The 11,631-nt window shown below is 53.4% G+C and overlaps 1 protein-coding gene across 1 annotated transcript; it reads left to right on the forward strand.

Annotated features, from left to right (window-relative positions):
- The first annotated feature begins 93 nt into the window (after positions 1-93).
- Positions 94-9,585, forward strand: LOC144951199 (trypsin-2-like). Its single transcript, XM_078881345.1, has 5 exons — positions 94-164; positions 3,256-3,412; positions 3,775-4,034; positions 4,141-4,274; positions 9,198-9,585. Exons 1-5 carry the CDS (start codon positions 125-127, stop codon positions 9,345-9,347), a joined length of 741 nt encoding a protein of 246 aa, XP_078737471.1. The 5' UTR covers positions 94-124; the 3' UTR covers positions 9,348-9,585.
- The last annotated feature ends 2,046 nt before the right edge of the window (positions 9,586-11,631 follow it).

The raw sequence follows: 11,631 nt of genomic DNA on the forward strand, positions 1-11,631 counted from the left end.
ATGGAGGCGGTGATAAAGGAGCAAGGTCACGGAGATAAGCGCGGATATAAGAGGCGATTGCTCGACGACGGCGCACATCAGTCGCCTGTTGCCTCGACCGCGGTCAGCATCTCTCTCTCTCGCCATGATCTATCTACTGCTCGCCGCACTCGTGGGTGCCGCCGGTAAGTGCCAGGCACAGCAGCGATGGCGCGCCCACTCCTGCGAGAACGGCCCCGTCCCCACGACGAGCGACCTGGCTGTACAGTCCGTCCTCCTACAACGTGGCGGTAGTAGTTGCGTTCCTGAAGACCACTGCATTGTGGAAAAATCTCGTTATGGTAACCGTTGATTCAATAGAGAATTAGGGAGTTAAGGGGTAGTAGGTTTCAAAAACACGAACATGACTGACATTTTTCATGATAATTTGTTATATTATTGGTAATTTTACGTATTATTTTACAATTACTGTGTTTTAGTTTAATAATATAATTAATCATATAACCCAAAAATGAGTGAAAATGCATGTTACAGTGTTAGTCGTGAAGCCGCTCAGTGTAATTAAAAGAAAAAAAGTTTTACGCAAAGCGAGACAAATGATATAGGGCGGCGCACAGTCCACGATAATGCGTGAAATGCATAACGCAGGCTGAACAAAGACTGAGGCACGTGGGTAGCAGCTAGAAGCATCCAGCAGCATCCCAATGCCTTGTGTGATGATGCTACGCCGTACGACCGCTTACTCCTACGCGCGAGACGTAGTTCCATTCACTAAATCGCGTTCTATACAATTCGCATCCGCGTTATATATTTTCAAAAAATCTGTTCCCTAATACATTCATCACGTTGTACCAAAATCACGTCATGAAAACACGCGGCGTTACAAGAGAGCAGATTGTACGCGGTGCCCAGAAACCCAAGCGACGAGACGATGGGCAGGAGGACCCAGACGCACAGAGAAAGCCTTGGCACAGCAAACCACGCGTAGCCAATTATCTAGGCTGTGGCCACATCGGCCGGAAAGCGCCCAATGTCAGAAAACTCGGCAGGTTGGAGGCTGCACAGAGATTGGCAGGCGACCTGCCCGGCGTAGCGGGTGCTGTAGGCTGCTTGTGTTGAGGGCAGCAGAGGGGCAGCGCAGAGCAGCACAGCAGCCGCTGCTCTGCGCCCTCTCCACCTTCAGCGATGTGCACTGCCCAGCGGGGTGAGTGAGCTACATGACCTCGCACGCGTCTCCTCGCCGTTGCTCGCCGTGTCCCACCGTGGCTACCGTGTGTCCACGTACTCCACCGTGTGTCCCTGTATCTCCATGTCATTGCGTATCTCCTGCACGTGTCTATATGTGTCTTCATGTCTCGACGTGTCACTTTCACCGTGTCTGTATGTGTCTCTACTTGTCTGTATGTATCACCACGTGTATGTATCTCCACGTATCTGTATGTATCACCACGTATCTGTATGTATATCCACGTGTCTGTATGTGTCTCCACGTCTCTGTATATATCTCCACGTATCTGTATGTATCACCACTTGTATGTATGTATCTCCACGTGTCTGTATGTGTCTCCACGTCTCTGTATATATTTCCACGTGTCTGTATGTATCACCACGTGTCTGTATGTATCACCAGGTGTCTGTATGTATCACCACGTGTCTGTATGTATATCCACGTGTCTGTATGTGTCTCCACGTCTCTGTATGTATCTCCACGTGTCTGTATGTATCTCCACGTGTCTGTTTGTATCACCACGTGTCTGTATGTTTCACCACGGGTCTGTATGCATCCCCACGTGTCTGTATGTATCACCACGGGTATGTGTGTATCACCACGTGTCTGTATGTATCCCCACGTGCCTGTATGTATCACCATGTGTCTGTATGTATCACCACGTGTCTGTGTGTATCCCCACGTGTCTGTATGTATCTCCACTTGTATGTATCTCCACGTGTCTGTATGCATCACCACGTGTCTGTATGTGTCTCCACGTGTATGTATGTATCTCCACGTGTCTGTATGTATCACCACGTGTCTGTATGTGTCTCCACGTCTCTGTATGTATCTCCACGTGTCTGTATGTATCTCCACGTGCCTGTATGTATCACCATGTGTCTGTATGTATCTCCACGGGTCTGTGTGTATCACCACGTGTCTGTATGTATCACCACGTGTCTGTATGTATCACCACGTGTCTGTATGTATCTCCACGGGTCTGTGTGTATCCCCACGTGTCTGTATGTATCACCATGTGTCTGTATGTATCACCACGTGTCTGTATGTATCCCCACGTGTCTGTATGTATCACCATGTGTCTGTGTGTATCTCCACGTGTCTGTATGCATCCCCACGTGTCTGTATGTATCACCACGTGTCTGTATGTATCACCATGTGTCTGTATGTATCTCCACGTGTCTGTATGCATCACCACGTGTCTGTATGTGTCTCCACGTGTATGTATGTATCTCCACGTGTCTGTATGTATCACCACGTGTCTGTATGTGTCTCCACGTCTCTGTATGTATCTCCACGTGTCTGTATGTATATCCACGTGTCTGTGTGTATCCCCACGTGTCTGTGTGTATCTCCACGTGTCTGTATGTATCTCCACGTGTCTGTATGCATCACCACGTGTCTGTATGTGTCTCCACGTGTATGTATGTATCTCCACGTGTCTGTATGTATCACCACGTGTCTGTATGTGTCTCCACGTCTCTGTATGTATCTCCACGTGTCTGTATGTATATCCACGTGTCTGTGTGTATCCCCACGTGTCTGTGTGTATCTCCACGTGTCTGTGTGTATCTCCACGTGTCTGTATGCATCACCACGTGTCTGTATGTGTCTCCACGTGTATGTATGTATCACCACGTGTCTGTGTGTATCACCACGTGTCTGTATGTATCTCCACGTGTCTGTATGCATCACCACGTGACTGTATGTGTCTCCACGTGTATGTATGTATCACCACGTGTCTGTGTGCATCACCACGTGTCTGTATGTATCACCACGTGTCTGTATGTATCCCACGTGTCTGTATGTATCTCCACGTGTCTGTATGTGTCACTACGTGTCTGTATGTGTCACCACGTGTCTGTATGTGTCTCCACGTGTCTGTATGTATCTCCACGTGTCTGTATGTATCACCACGTGTCTGTATGTATCCCACGTGTCTGTATGTATCTCCACGTGTCTGTATGTGTCACCACGTGTCTGTTTGTGTCACCACGTGTCTGTATGTATCTCCACGTGTCTGTATGTATCTCCACGTACCTTGACAGCGGCGGCTCCGCTGGGAGGAGACCACATTGTGGGTGGCGAGGAGTGCGTCCCGCACTCCCAGGCGTGGCAGGTCTCCCTCAACATCGGCTACCACTTCTGTGGCGGTTCCCTCATCAGCGACGAGTGGGTCGTGTCCGCCGCTCACTGCTACCAGACGTGAGTGGGGGGCGGGTGAGGTGTGGTGAGGTGTGGTGAAAGCGTGCGGTCTGGCGTGTGGAGAGGTGTATTCACAGTAGATCAGGTGGTGAGAAGCGAGGTATAAGGTGAAGTGTCTGGTGAGGAATATGGTGAGGTGTGAGGAGAGGTGTCGTCACAGTAGACCACGTGGTGAGGTGTGAGGTGTCGTCACAGTAGACCACGTGGTGAGGTGTCGTCGCAGTAGACCACGTGGTGAGGTATGAGGTGAGGTTTCGTCACAATAGACCACGTGGTGAGGCGCGGGTGGTGAGGTGAGGCGTGTGATAAGCTCGTCTGTGTCTACCCCCCCTCCACCCGCTTGCCCCCCTCACCCCCCTCAGCGCGTCCCGTATCTCCGTGCGCATCGGCGAGCACAACATCTTCGCTAGCGAGGGCACCGAACAGTGGATCCAAGCCTCCAAGGCGATCCGCCACCCGGGCTACGCCTCCAGCACCATCGACAACGACATCATGCTGGTGAAGCTGGCCAAGCCGGCCACGCTCAACGCCTACGCGCAGCCCGTGGCCCTGCCCACCGCCTGCGCAGCCGTGGGCGTCATGTGCACCATCTCGGGCTGGGGCGAGACCGAGACCGCCATAGGTACACCTACACGTGTCTCCATCCACGCGTCTTCTCACCATGTCTCCATCCACGTGTCTCCTCACCGTGTCTCCTCACCCCCCCCCCACCACCCGCGGGTCCCCAGGCAGCCCGGACGTGCTGATGTGCGTGCAGGCGCCGGTGCTGAGCGTGGCGGACTGCGAGTCCGGCTACCCGGGAGACATCACCGACAACATGGTGTGCCTGGGGTACATGGAGGGCGGCAAGGACTCGTGCCAGGTGCTCGCCTACCCCGCTCTCACCTACCTCACTCACCTATCTCACTCATCTACCCCACTCACCTACCCCACTCACCTACCCGCTCTCACCTACCCCACTCACCTACCCCACTCACCTACCCCACTCACCTACACCATTCACCTACCCCACTCTCCCTACCCCACTCACCTACCCCGCTCTCACCTACCCCACTCACCTACCCCACTCTCCCTACCCCACTCACCTACCCCACTCACCTATCTCACTCACTTACCCCACTGTCACTTACCCCACTGTCACCTACCCCACTCACCTACCCCACTCACCTGCCCCGCTCTCACCTACCCCACTCACCTATCTCACTCACTTACCCCACTGTCACCTACCCACCTCATCTACCCCACTCTCCCTACCCCACTCACCTACCCAGCTCTCACCTACCCCACTCACCTACCCCACTCTCCCTACCCCACTCACCTACCCCACTGTCACCTACCCCATTCACCTATCTCACTCACTTACCCCACTGTCACCTACCCACCTCATCTACCCCACTCACCTACCCCACTCACCTACCCAGCTCTCACCTACCTCTCTCACTTACATCACTCACCTACCCCGCTCTCACCTATCTCACTCACTTACCCCACTCACCTACCCACCTCATCTACCCCACTCTCACCTACCCCACTCACCTACCCAGCTCTCACCTACCTCTCACTTACATCACTCACCTACCCCACTCTCACCTACCTCACTCACCTACCCCACTCTCACATACCCACCTCATCTACCCTGCTCTCACCTACCCCCTCACCTACCCCACTCACCTACCCCACTCTCACCTACCCCACTCACCTACCCCACTCTCACCTACCCCACTCATCTACCCCACTCTCACCTACCCAACCTACCCACCCCACTCACCTACCCAGCTCTCACCTACCTCTCACTTACATCACTCACCCCACTACCCCCTCACCTACCCCACTCACCTACCCCACTCTCACCTACCCCACTCACCTACCCCACTCTCACCTACCCCACTCATCTACCCCACTCTCACCTACCCAACCTACCCACCCCACTCACCTACCCAGCTCTCACCTACCTCTCACTTACATCACTCACCTACCCACTCACCGAACGTTTTTACAATGTGGGAGGAAACCAAAAAAGCCCCAGAGGAGAAGCATCACTACCACCCCACTACCCACTTGCTGTACTGTCACCCTACTACCCACTTGTTGTACTGTCACCCCACTACCCCACTTGCTGTACTGTCACCCTACTACCCACTTGTTGTACTGTCACCCTATTACCCACTTGTTGTACTGTCACCCTACTACCCACTTGCTGTACTGTCACCCCACTACCCACTTGCTGTACTGTCACCCTACTATCCCCTTGTTGTACTGTCACCCCACTACCCACTTGCTGTACTGTCACCCCACTTGCTGTACTGTCACCCTACTACCCACTTGCTGTACTGTCACCCTACTACCCACTTGCTGTACTGTCACGCCACTACCCACTTGCTGTACTGTCACCCCACTACCCACTTGCTGTACTGTCACCCCACTACCCACTTGCTGTACTGTCACCCCACTATCCACTTGCTGTACTGTCACCCCACTACCCCACTTGCTGTACTGTCACCCCACTACCCCACTTGCTGTACTGTCACCCCACTGCCCACTTGCTGTACTGTCACCCCACTACCCACTTGCTGTACTGTCACCCCACTACCCACTTGCTGTACTGTCACCCCACTACCCCACTTGCTGTACTGTCACCCCACTACCCACTTGCTGTACTGTCACCCTACTACCCACTTGCTGTACTGTCACCCTACTACCCACTTGCTGTACTGTCACCCTACTACCCACTTGCTGTACTGTCACCCCACTATCCACTTGCTGTACTGTCACCCCACTACCCCACTTGCTGTACTGTCACCCCACTACCCCACTTGCTGTACTGTCACCCCACTACCCACTTGCTGTACTGTCACCCTACTACTCCACTTGCTGTACTGTCACCCCACTACCCCACTTGCTGTACTGTCACCCTACTACCCACTTGCTGTACTGTCACCCTACTACCCACTTGCTGTACTGTCACCCTACTACCCCACTTGCTGTACTGTCACCCTACTACCCACTTGCTGTACTGTCACCCCACTATCCACTTGCTGTACTGTCACCCCACTACCCCACTTGCTGTACTGTCACCCCACTACCCCACTTGCTGTACTGTCACCCCACTACCCACTTGCTGTACTGTCACCCTACTACCCACTTGCTGTACTGTCACCCCACTACCCACTTGCTGTACTGTCACCCTACTACCCCACTTGCTGTACTGTCACCCCACTACCCCACTTGCTGTACTGTCACCCTACTACCCACTTGCTGTACTGTCACCCTACTACCCACTTGCTGTACTGTCACCCCACTACCCACTTGCTGTACTGTCACCCCACTTGCTGTACTGTCACCCTACTACCCACTTGCTGTACTGTCACCCTACTACCCACTTGCTGTACTGTCACCCCACGACCCACTTGCTGTACCGTCACCCCACTACCCACTTGCTGTACTGTCACCCTACTACCCACTTGTTGTACTGTCACCCCACTACCCCACTTGCTGTACTGTCACCCTACTACCCACTTGTTGTACTGTCATCCTATTACCCACTTGTTGTACTGTCACCCTACTACCCACTTGCTGTACTGTCACCCCACTACCCACTTGCTGTACTGTCACCCTACTATCCCCTTGTTGTACTGTCACCCCACTACCCACTTGCTGTACTGTCACCCCACTTGCTGTACTGTCACCATACTACCCACTTGCTGTACTGTCACCCCACTTGCTGTACTGTCACCCCACTACCCACTTGCTGTACTGTCACCCCACTACCCACTTGCTGTACTGTCACCCTACTACCCACTTGTTGTACTGTCACCCCACTACCCACTTGCTGTACTGTCACCCCACTACCCACTTGCTGTACTGTCACCCCACTACCCACTTGCTGTACTGTCACCCCACTATCCACTTGCTGTACTGTCACCCCACTACCCCACTTGCTGTACTGTCACCCCACTACCCCACTTGCTGTACTGTCACCCCACTGCCCACTTGCTGTACTGTCACCCCACTACCCACTTGCTGTATTGTCACCCCACTACCCACTTGCTGTACTGTCACCCCACTACCCCACTTGCTGTACTGTCACCCCACTACCCACTTGCTGTACTGCACCCTACTACCCACTTGCTGTACTGTCACCCTACTACCCACTTGCTGTACTGTCACCCTACTACCCACTTGCTGTACTGTCACCCTACTACCCCACTTGCTGTACTGTCACCCTACTACCCACTTGCTGTACTGTCACCCCACTATCCACTTGCTGTACTGTCACCCCACTACCCCACTTGCTGTACTGTCACCCCACTACCCCACTTGCTGTACTGTCACCCCACTACCCACTTGCTGTACTGTCACCCTACTACCCCACTTGCTGTACTGTCACCCCACTACCCCACTTGCTGTACTGTCACCCTACTACCCACTTGCTGTACTGTCACCCTACTACCCACTTGCTGTACTGTCACCCCACTACCCACTTGCTGTACTGTCACCCCACTTGCTGTACTGTCACCCTACTACCCACTTGCTGTACTGTCACCCTACTACCCACTTGCTGTACTGTCACCCCACGACCCACTTGCTGTACTGTCACCCTACTACCCACTTGTTGTACTGTCACCCCACTACCCACTTGCTGTACTGTCACCCCACTATCCACTTGCTGTACTGTCACCCCACTACCCACTTGCTGTACTGTCACCCCACTACCCCACTTGCTGTACTGTCACCCCACTACCCCACTTGCTGTACTGTCACCCCACTGCCCACTTGCTGTACTGTCAACCCACTACCCACTTGCTGTACTGTCACCCCACTACCCCACTTGCTGTACTGTCACCCCACTACCCACTTGCTGTACTGTCACCCCACTACCCCACTTGCTGTACTGTCACCCCACTACCCACTTGCTGTACTGTCACCCTACTACCCACTTGCTGTACTGTCACCCTACTACCCCACTTGCTGTACTGTCACCCTACTACCCACTTGCTGTACTGTCACCCTACTATCCACTTGCTGTACTGTCACCCTACTACCCACTTGCTGTACTGTCACCCTACTACCCCACTTGCTGTACTGTCACCCTACTACCCCACTTGCTGTACTGTCACCCTACTACCCACTTGCTGTACTGTCACCCTACTATCCACTTGCTGTACTGTCACCCTACTACCCACTTGCTGTACTGTCACCCCACTACCCACTTGCTGTACTGTCACCCTACTACCCACTTGCTGTACTGTCACCCTACTACCCACTTGCTGTACTGTCACCCCACTACCCCACTTGCTGTACTGTCACCCCACTACCCACTTGCTGTACTGTCACCCCACTGCCCACTTGCTGTACTGTCACCCCACTACCCACTTGCTGTACTGTCACCCCACTACCCCACTTGCTGTACTGTCACCCTACTACCCACTTGCTGTACTGTCACCCCACTACCCACTTGTTGTACTGTCACCCCACTACCCACTTGCTGTACTGTCACCCCACTACCCCACTTGCTGTACTGTCACCCTACTACCCACTTGCTGTACTGTCACCCCACTACCCACTTGTTGTACTGTCACCCCACTACCCACTTGTTGTACTGTCACCCCACTACCCACTTGTTGTACTGTCACCCCACTACCCACTTGCTGTACTGTCACCCTACTACCCACTTGCTGTACTGTCACCCTACTACCCACTTGCTGTACTACCCCACTTGCTGTACTGCCACAGGCGCCCGGCTTAATGAGCCCCCCCCCCCCCCCCCTATCGCCTCTGGGTGCAGGGAGACTCTGGAGGCCCCGTGGTGTGCAACGGGCAGCTGCAGGGCATCGTGTCGTGGGGACGCGGCTGTGCGGAACCCAACTACCCGGGCGTCTACACCAAGGTGTGCAACTACAACGCCTGGATCGCCGAGACCATGAGCGCCAACTAGGAATGCGGACACCACATGAGTACCAAACACACGGATACCATGAGTACCATCTACACCGACAGCATGGGTACTAACTACACGGACTTTTTATTTGAGGCTGAGGTGACCGAGAGGTGCTCATGGTGGCCGTGAGCGGGAATCGAACTCGGCTCGACGGGTTCTTAGCGCAGCGCAAGCCACTGCGCCACCGGACCCCCCCCCCCCCCACACACGTACACACACACATGCGTGTATACACACACGCGTACACACACGTACATCCACACGCTCACACGCACGGAAGCACACGTTGTGTCTCTGAGTTCACGTGGCCGCTGTTCACTTGACGATAATAAAAGCCTGACAACCGCCGTGTCGCACTGAGTGTAAGTCGATCCTTCTCTCCGTCCCCTTTTTAGTTGAAAACCCCTATGGGGGGTTGATTTTACTGAACGTGCCGATTATTCTGTCCGATGAAGAATCCCAACGCTGTTTCCACACGGGCGACCTCTTGTTGTTGTTTGTTGTTGTGTGGGTTAGAACGCATAATTGCAACATCTGCATCTCCTCCAATCTGCCCCCCACCACCACCACCACGCCCTGGACTTGCGCAGAGGCCACCACTCGCACGAAAGTCCCAACTACTCCAATCCGCCAAATACCTCGGGGACCTCCGAAGTAGTCGGCCAATTCCTTCCCAGTCGCAACCTCAAAAAGCCCTTCACTCCCCCTCCTCTGTGTTATCAATAGAACCACGGGTCTCTGTGTCCGCGGGTCGCTGTGTCCGCGGGTCGCTCTCCACGCGGGTCGCTCTCTACGTGGGTCGCTGCACCGTTTCGTAGCATCTGAGCACCAAACTAGAGTCTACCAGTGCTGTGTTTTGCGAATGTTATCCACATCGTGCGAAGGCCTGGACATTGCTCTTCAAGTTGATTCGGATCGTTTTTTAGGGTTAGATCGCGTAAATATATAAATGTGTCGTTAAACCCGCCACCACCCGACACAGCAAATCAGTAAGGTTTGTCACGTAAACAGAACTTGGCCAATTCGTTGCTAGTACAGCAACATCGGTGTGTTGGAGAGCAAAGCCACAACATTTACCATCTGACTACGACATTTACCATCTGACTACGACATTTACCATCTGACTACGACATTTACCATCTGACTACGACATTTACGCCAGTACTTACCACGAGCTTCACCAGAAGACAGCCTTCGTCAGAAATGTCCCCGTTGCACCTGCGACCGGCCTCTGAGCGATTGGGAGCTTAGAGACGGCGGCTGTGGTGCTACTTTGTGGACCACGTCGCCCCATCTCGATGCGCCAACTCCAGCAGCAAATTGCGCTCACTTCAGTTGGCGGTCGACGTTCGAAGTGATTTATTTTCAGTTCATGTATTTGGTATAGTCCTGTGAGCCCTGTGAGCCATGCGGCTCTTGAATCGGGTGCAACCGCAACAAACAAAAACACGAACAAGAAACATCTTAAAGTGACGACGCGCAACAGAAAAATCAAGTAGAAAACAGCAAAGTCTTCCAGAAAAAGCACCGAATATCAACAACAAAAAATCCCAGTAGGATGCAATTCAAACAACAACAACCACAAGACAATTTAGATTAAAGTTATCAGTCTAACTCTGTACAACAACAAACAACAAATATGGCTAAACCAAAACGTTTTCGAAATCACTAAAATAGAGCGATAAAAACGATGTAACAGTGATCACAATGATGGCTGCGACCTCTCACAGGAATGGCGCCGCCGCCGTGGTCGCTCCCCCCCCCCCCCCGTGATCCGTGGATCAAACATCACTCGACACGCCGGTGTATGGCAGCAAGAGCAGTTTATGCGAATGGCGTCGCAAGAGGTCACACGTTTGGCGCAATGCTCCTCTGCTATACGTGATGAATGAATGTGGTGGGAAGCGGTGGGCGTAGCGGTTAGCGCACTGCTGTTTAAACCCACGACCCCAGTTCCAATTTACACTCACGGCCAACACGAGTGACGATTATCTAAACCAGTCCTGGGCCTCTCATAGGTCGACGCAGCCTCAAATGAGTACCTGGTGCGGTGCGTAAACATCGCCACTGGGGAGGCAAAGGCGGCCGGGCCTGGTGCTGGCCGCTCATCCCCTCGTGTGCCGTGCCGGCCTTCATAGGTGCTCGCTAACAACACTTGCCCCAAAAGTCTGTCAAGGCTACAAACTGGTATCTTTGTCTCTGTATCGTGTGGACCTCTGTGAGCTGAGAAACGAAGGCACCTGACGCTCGGCGCGCAGAGGTTAAGCCAAGTTACCGCTCC

This window comes from Lampetra fluviatilis, chromosome 61 (genome assembly GCF_964198595.1).
Source record: "Lampetra fluviatilis chromosome 61, kcLamFluv1.1, whole genome shotgun sequence".
NCBI classification, from domain to species: domain Eukaryota; kingdom Metazoa; phylum Chordata; class Hyperoartia; order Petromyzontiformes; family Petromyzontidae; genus Lampetra; species Lampetra fluviatilis.

What these genes read in the sequence shown, in the direction of transcription:
- LOC144951199 (XM_078881345.1), top strand. Translation starts at nt 125, where the DNA reads ATGATCTATCTACTGCTCGCCGCACTCGTGGGTGCCGCCG. An exon ending in CGCACTCGTGGGTGCCGCCG is followed by an intron (nt 165 to 3,255) that starts GTAAGTGCCAGG and finishes GTACCTTGACAG; the next exon opens with CGGCGGCTCCGCTGGGAGGA. An exon ending in GCGGCAAGGACTCGTGCCAG is followed by an intron (nt 4,275 to 9,197) that starts GTGCTCGCCTAC and finishes CTCTGGGTGCAG; the next exon opens with GGAGACTCTGGAGGCCCCGT.